The following is a 7,503-nucleotide window of genomic DNA, read 5'->3' as shown; positions in this document are numbered from 1 at the left end:
TTTTTTTTTTTTTTTTTTTTTGATGATTCATTAACATATATAAAATAAATAGATTCTCTTTCCATAAAACTGACTTCATATCCACTCACCAACAAAACACTTGGAAATAAATCACAAGATTTCAGAAGTTCCATATGTGTTTGACACTATATATTATTTCAATAACAAGCTTTATATTTTGTTAAGTATTTATGTTCTATAACTAACAATAATATGCAGATAGCATCTCTTTAGCGATTAGAAAGCAAAAACAAAGCTAATATTTTCTGAATCACAACTGTCCATAGGGTTGATGCTCAGTATATTTTACCAATTTGCACTTGATAAATATGATGGTATAATTAATGGACTGTATAGATATCATATCTACATAACTTTTGGGGCTTGCTAAGACAGGTAATTGAGTTAGTTTGCATGCAAGAGTATGAGCAAAGCTTTAACCAAAGTTTGAAAGGGACATCAACAGACCCTACTTAAAATGTGTAGATTCTACTCCCTTTGAATGACTTTTATTTGCATTTTATTTTATGCATGAAAATATAGGGGGATTTTTTAGAAGGGTGCTAAACATAGGCAACTAGGGACAACAACATAGTAATCACTTAAAGTATAAATCATAGGCAGAAGTATAAATTTACTTTGAGATAACTTGTAAATACATCATAAATAAATTATAAATGATGTTACCACTCCACCATTATATCCAGAAGAATAAAAAGTTATAAAAATTATAATAAACAACTCAGACAGCAATTAGGAAAATGAAAAGAAAGATCCATTAAACACAACAAATTTCAGTGAGTCCAATGTTAAAGCAAACTAAAGTCTAGTACCCAAATAAATACCAAAAACATTCACACCTACTAACAATGAACACTGAAGGAAAGTCAAAGACTGACATAACCAAAGAAGTCAGCACCTTGTCTACAAAACAGCTTTCCAGATGATAACTGGCAAACAGCATCGCAAAGAATTACTTTATTTATCAAAATGATATGTAGAAGACATTAACCTCCCACTTAAAGAAGAATGTAATGAGAAATTTGAAAAAACAAAACGAACTAAACAGAAAGAAATCTCCAATGGCTTATAAAAACTGTCTTTGAATAGTTGCTTTGCAATTGTATTAGTAACCAGGCTGCAGATGTACAACAAAACTTTTTGACATTTTATAGTGTATGATAATATTTGTTTCAAATTTTGGCACAGGACTAGCAGTTTTGGGGATGGGATAAGTCAGTTACATCAACCCCAGTCCTCACCCTACTTATTTTATCATCCCTCCCCCCAAAGAATAAAAGGTAGTCAACCTCAATGGAATTTCAACTCAGAACATAAAGAGAGAAAAAATGCCACTAAGCATTTTGCCCAGTACAGTACTGATTCTTCCAGCTCACTGCCTTATAGTGGATGATAATATTGGTTTCAAATTTTGGCACAAGGCCAGAAAGTTTGGAGGAGAGGGTAAGTCAATTGCACCAACCCCAGTGCATAACTGGTACTTAATTTATCGACCCCCGAAAGGATGACAGGCAAAGTCAACTTCAGCAGCATTGGAACTCAGAATGTAAAGACAGACAAAATGCTATCAAGCATTTTGCCCAGTATGCTATAATGATTTTACCAACTTGAAACCTTAGTGTTATTTCTTTACTACTCACAAGGGGCTACACACAGAGGGGACAAACAAGGACAGACAAACGGATTAAGTCGATTATATCGACCCCAGTGCATAACTGGTACTTATTTAATCGACCCCGAAAGGATGAAAGGCAAAGTGGACCTCAGCAGAATTTGAACTCTGAACGTAGCGGCAGACGAAATACCGCTAAGCATTTCGCCCAGCGTGCTAATGTTTCTGCCGGCTCGCCGCCTTAGTGTATCATCATCAACATCATCATCATTTAATGTCCGTTGTCCATGCTGGCATGGGTTGAACGGTTTGACCAGGGCTGGAAAGCTGGAAGACTGCACCAGACTCCAGTCTGATATGTCAATATTTCTACAGCTGGATGCCCTTCCTAATACCAACCACTGCAAGAGTGTAATGGGTGCATTTACGTGCCACCAGCATGAGTACCATTTATGTGATACCAGTATCTGCCATGACTGTGATTTTGCACGGCTTGATGGATCTTCTTCTCAAGCACGATAATGCAAAAGGTCTCAATCATTGCCTCCGTGAGCCCCAAGAAATGAAATAAACATGAATGTAACTGCATACATGATTATAATGACTCTTCTAAGAGGACTCTCCTATGATGTCGTTGTTTAGTACATATATAAAACTCATCATCATCATCATCCTCATTATTTTATGCCCACTTTCCATGCAGGCTTGGAGTGGACAAGTCACTATAGTCACAGTCAACATGTATTCAAGGGGGAAACTGTTCATCTAGATGGACTGTGAGACCTGATCTCAATGGTATTGTATTTTTGGTTTGGTTCTACAGCTACATGCCATTCCTAACACCAACCACTTTTCAGAGTGTACTGGGTGCATTTTTCATGGCACTAGTGTCATGCCTTCAAGGAGACTAAAAGGTCTTCACAACATCACACTGTGCAGGTGTGCTTTACATGCCATCATCATTAAAGAAATAGCCATGGCACAACTAAAGGGATTTCACAACTCCAAATCTCTGGCTAGTTTCATTACAGAGTGAGAAGCATGAATGATAGAGATGAGAGGATTATGTGACAGGGGAAGGAATGATAAGAATATTCAGTAACCTAAGATAGCTACATATATACAAGGCAACATGGTTGAGATGGCAAGATGGTGACAGAAGTCTAGGAACAGAATGATGACAGAAACCCAGGATGTGTGAGAAAAAGAGAATAAGAGTATGCTGGCAGACTGAGTGGCACAGGGTGACAAAAGACAATATAAGAGGTGGGGTAAAAGTAGAGTAAACTAGGCACAAGTAGTTCCATGTAATTATCAATGCATAGATGATGAGTAAGAAGGGTCCAGTGATGAGTACAGTCACATTACAAATGGAAAGAGGGTGGATTCTGTATTAGTGAGTGACACAAAAGGAATGATGGAAAAGAGGATCAGAGCAGGTGCAGTGACAACAGAGATTCACTGCCTTCCTCAGACACACCAGGAGCATAGGACAATGAGAACTAAGAAGAGGAGAGTAAGAGATCAATAACAGGTATGGATGAAATAATGCAATGCATGGTGAACACAAAAGACCAACAATAAAAGCGTGAGTAAATGAGTATGTCTGGATATATACCATTATCATCATTTGATGTCAGTTTTCCATACTGGCATGAGGTGGATGATTTGATAGGAGCTGGCAAGCCAGAAGACTACACCAGGCTTCACTGTCTGTTTTGGCATGGTTTTTACAGCTGGATGCCCTTCATAATGCCAACCACCATACAGGATGGTCTAGGTGCTTTTTATATGCACCAGTACTGGTAAGGTCTGCTTTGGTACAGTTTTCACAGTTGAATGCTCTTCCAAATATCAACCACTTAACAGTATGGATTGGATGCTTTTTACATGGCACTAGCTATATATATATATATATATAATGTGAAGTATATTTGCCACTTAAATGTGGCAAAGGGTGGACGCTACTGTAGCTTGTAGCCCCAGGAGGACACCTCCTCCAGCTGGATATTAACACACTTTCTGTGCCCTATCAGTATTTGCAAAGGGAAGCCATCCTTCCCATCTTTGACCTGACATGATACGCATGGACTGGGGTTTCTAGGTATTTACCCTTCATCAGCGCACGACAATCGCCGGTCATCGATGCGAAGGGGTCCCAATGCAAATACATACATCCTTTTTCCAGTGATGAAAAGTCACATAAAGACAGGTATTCTACCATTGGACCAAAGCAATCCTTTGAATTTCTCTATCCATTTTAGAAACTTTATTCTTACCAGCAAGAATTGTAAGTCATTGACATCAGAAGAATTTTATAAGCTTCCAAGAGAATGTGAAATAATTCTTTTTTGAAACAGTGGATCTTGGAAAACATAAAGGTATAAATAATAGTATGTAAATACTTAGGTGAAAAACCCTTTTTGGATAGAAAAGTCAAAAGCTGCCCATGAGCCTCAAATCCAAGTCTCCTGTAGACATAGCAAGTGTTCTACCAATGGATCATACAATCAATATTTGATGAAAGTGGCATATGGTAAATCTGTGACTTTATAATGCTTCATTACACTTTACTACTCCCTGAATGTAACTGATAGTTTTTAATCTAAACAGTAAACTATATACTTTACATGTTACCAAAAAGGTTTGGATAAACATCAGAAAGATATTAAGTAAATAACTCTTTAATAATAAGGTGTCATACTTTGGATCAAAAACCCATGCTTGTACTGATCAAAAGCTATGTACATTTTATAAGTGTATAATTCCATAGAAATTACATATACAGAGAAAATAACTGTTTTTATGACAAGCTTGTTGTTCTTGGATTTGAAAAAAAAATGTGATTTTCATTTTGTTTATGAAGATTTTATAATTAATCACATGGACAAAAAATTTCAAAATCTCATATATCTATAAATTTTAGCAAGGAGAGGTCAATTAGAAAAAGTAGACATTTTTTTTTTTAATTATCTAACCCATCAGCATTTAAACTGGCCATATCTAGACCAGGTATTCTACTTGTTTCATGTTCAAACCAGCCAGTCCTATTTCTCACACCTAGCCTACAATGTCAGTCTAAAAATAAACAATCACATCATCAAAATCTCAAAATTATGTGATAATGCATGATTAAATTCAAAACAATGTGAATGAATAAACATTACATTTGAGAGAGTAATCTGAATGCTAAAGAGTTAAGAATTGATAATGAAATATTTATGAACACAAGTAGCAATAAACAATCTGGATATAGCTTTTGGTAATAAAACTAGTTCTTTCATTTACCTTGAACATAAACTCCTTTCTCTGGGTGTTCTTTCAAACTCATTGACAATTTTGTATCCTTCCCAAGTAAATCATGGATTTCCTCGTTGTAAATTTCAAGATATGAAGCTCGTATGAGAAATTTTGTGTTTTCAGCAATAGACACTGTTTCAAATATGTGCTCAAATGACCTGAAAGGAAAAAAAAAATAGATCAACACCATCATTATCATCTTCGTCGTAGTGATTCTCCTTCTTGAAACAACACCACTAGGAATATTTGAACTTAACACAGGAACTATCAAAAAACATACATTGGTAAGGTAGTAAAAACATTAGAGTGTCAGACTAAATGTTCTTACATTATTTAGTCCTGCACATTTACATTCTGAGTTCAAAATGTTACTAAGGTTAGTTTAGGGAATGTTATATGCAACCAACAGGTTGCATATAATGTTCTCTATTACAATTCTATCCAAGTAGAACTGATCAAAGATTCTTACAAATAACATATAGCAATAATATCAGCAAAGCCTTTTAATACTCCAGACACAAAAATCATTTGGAAAAATTGCCTACAAGAGATCCATTCAACTCTTACCTCATATCTCTTGCAATCTTTGGATCATATGATTATTTTCAAACATTTCTATTGCAGTATGTGTTGATAAAGGCCTTTTGACTCATATTCCATTAACTCTGGTAGGTTTCAATGCTCAGCAATGTTGTGCATGCTCTTTCTTGCCTATATCAATGACCCACTAATTGTTTCTTCCAACCAGATACATTCATATGTAAATAACATCACACTTCACTCCTTAAACTCTCTGGCACAAGCACTATCTACATGATAACCTAAACCCCTTATTCCATATGTATACTACTTCTATGTATAAAATAAGGACATTACAAATTGGTTACCATCAAAATTACCAAAATACAATCAGTGCATGTAGTAAAGTAACACACTTATAACTAATAGTGTACAAATTCCAAAAATTTTACTGATCCCACATTAGAATAGTGTCCCCATATATCAGATGAAACAGAAGCTTCACACAACCAAAATGCTTCTAACAAAACCTCTTCAACCTCATTAGTTCTAGGAAGGTCTGCAAATGCTGTAGACACTGATTCTTTGATTCTTCTCTCTCTGGACAAAAATGCAACGCACACACACACACGCGCGTGCGTGCACGGACAGAGTAAACTCATCACAGTCTTCTACTTAGTAGAACACTAGGTTTTGGCATGTAATGTGTTAACACTTCAGAAGTTCTGTGGACAATGTCCCACTAATATTCTACATAATGCAATGCTTCACATTTCTTTTTCTGCATGATTAAAATTTTGAAAAATTGTTTTTTTCTGTATGAATGAAAATAGATGAAAACCAGAGATATGATAATTTTTATTGCAAATGTATCAAAAGTCATATTCATTTTCTTGTATATCACCATGATAATATCAGATGTCAATCATTTACTAGAATCATTTATTGGAATCTAAATGCTAAATTAAATAATGATAGCAAAACATTTATAATTTTGAGTGGAAGGAGTGGAGCAGACAGTACAATTTCTTTTCATGTTTTTCTTAGTGATGCTTTAAGCTCAATCTGTGGAATGTAATATTACCAATCATCATTAAACCTGATAATAGAGTTAACAAGATAACTCTAAAATAATAACTTCTTCGCTAGTGCAAGGCTACAAATTTCAAGGGGAGAGGGTCTCTTTTGTCTTGTTTTTTTTTTTTTCCTTTCTATCAACAAAATCATTGCCATCATACCAGAGTCTGAAAGACCTAGTAAAACTTGTGGGCACTGCTCTTTCTATTTTGGATACACTTGTATTCTTTTATTGTTTTGCTCATTTCAAGCATCAAACTGCAGTTATGTTAGGACACTGTCTTCAGGGATTTCAGACAATCCGACTGACTCCAGTACTTATTTCAGTCAGGTACATATTTTTATCAAACTATTTTTATCACATGGCTAAGCTACCTTTGACACAACACCATTTTTTACACCTATAAAACTAAATGCACAAAGTATGGCTTAGCTGTGGTTTATTTTGCAAGCAATTTGTTTTCCAACCGCTTGGTTTCAGATTCAGTCCTACTGCACAGTGTCTTGAACAGGTGTCCTCTACTATGGCCTTAAGTTGACCAATGCCTTGCAAGTGAGTGGCAGATGGAAGCTGTAGGAAGCCTATATTCTGCATATATGTGTATGTGGGAGCGGGACTACATGAGGGTGCAGTGGAGAGTGCAGTGTGTGTGCAGTATTCCATACCATTTACTGCTTGACCACTGCCTGGGTAAGTGTCTTTTTTTTCAACTCCTACATAATCTTACCAGTTTCAGAAAAAAAGTGTCTAAAATCTATCGGTATAAAATGCTTATTTCGATCTCGTTTCAAAAAAAAAATAAATAAATAAAAATAAATAAATAAATAAAAGTGATGAAGCTGGCATAAAATTCCCTAGGGAGTTTAGGACCACTAACTTCTGAAGGCAAGTAGCGTCAAAATACAAAAAAATAAGTGACAATAACAACAGTAGCAGCAACAATAACAACAACAAAACCAGCATGTATGGTTAA

At 35.4% G+C, this 7,503-nt stretch overlaps 1 protein-coding gene across 1 annotated transcript in view; it reads right to left on the bottom strand.

The window, feature by feature from the left end:
- The window catches only part of LOC106870492 (kinesin-like protein KIF17), an 805,609-nt gene that overhangs the window by 755,781 nt on the left and 42,325 nt on the right, over nt 1-7,503 (bottom strand). Inside the window, exon 2 of the mRNA XM_052967819.1 lies at nt 4,922-5,091. Within this exon, the coding sequence (XP_052823779.1) occupies nt 4,922-5,091 (170 nt within the window). The remainder of the gene's footprint in view (nt 1-4,921; nt 5,092-7,503) is intronic.

The sequence above is a fragment of the Octopus bimaculoides genome, chromosome 5 (assembly GCF_001194135.2).
Source record: "Octopus bimaculoides isolate UCB-OBI-ISO-001 chromosome 5, ASM119413v2, whole genome shotgun sequence".
Lineage (NCBI taxonomy): Eukaryota > Metazoa > Mollusca > Cephalopoda > Octopoda > Octopodidae > Octopus > Octopus bimaculoides.
This window is presented reverse-complemented; position numbering and strand designations above follow the sequence as displayed.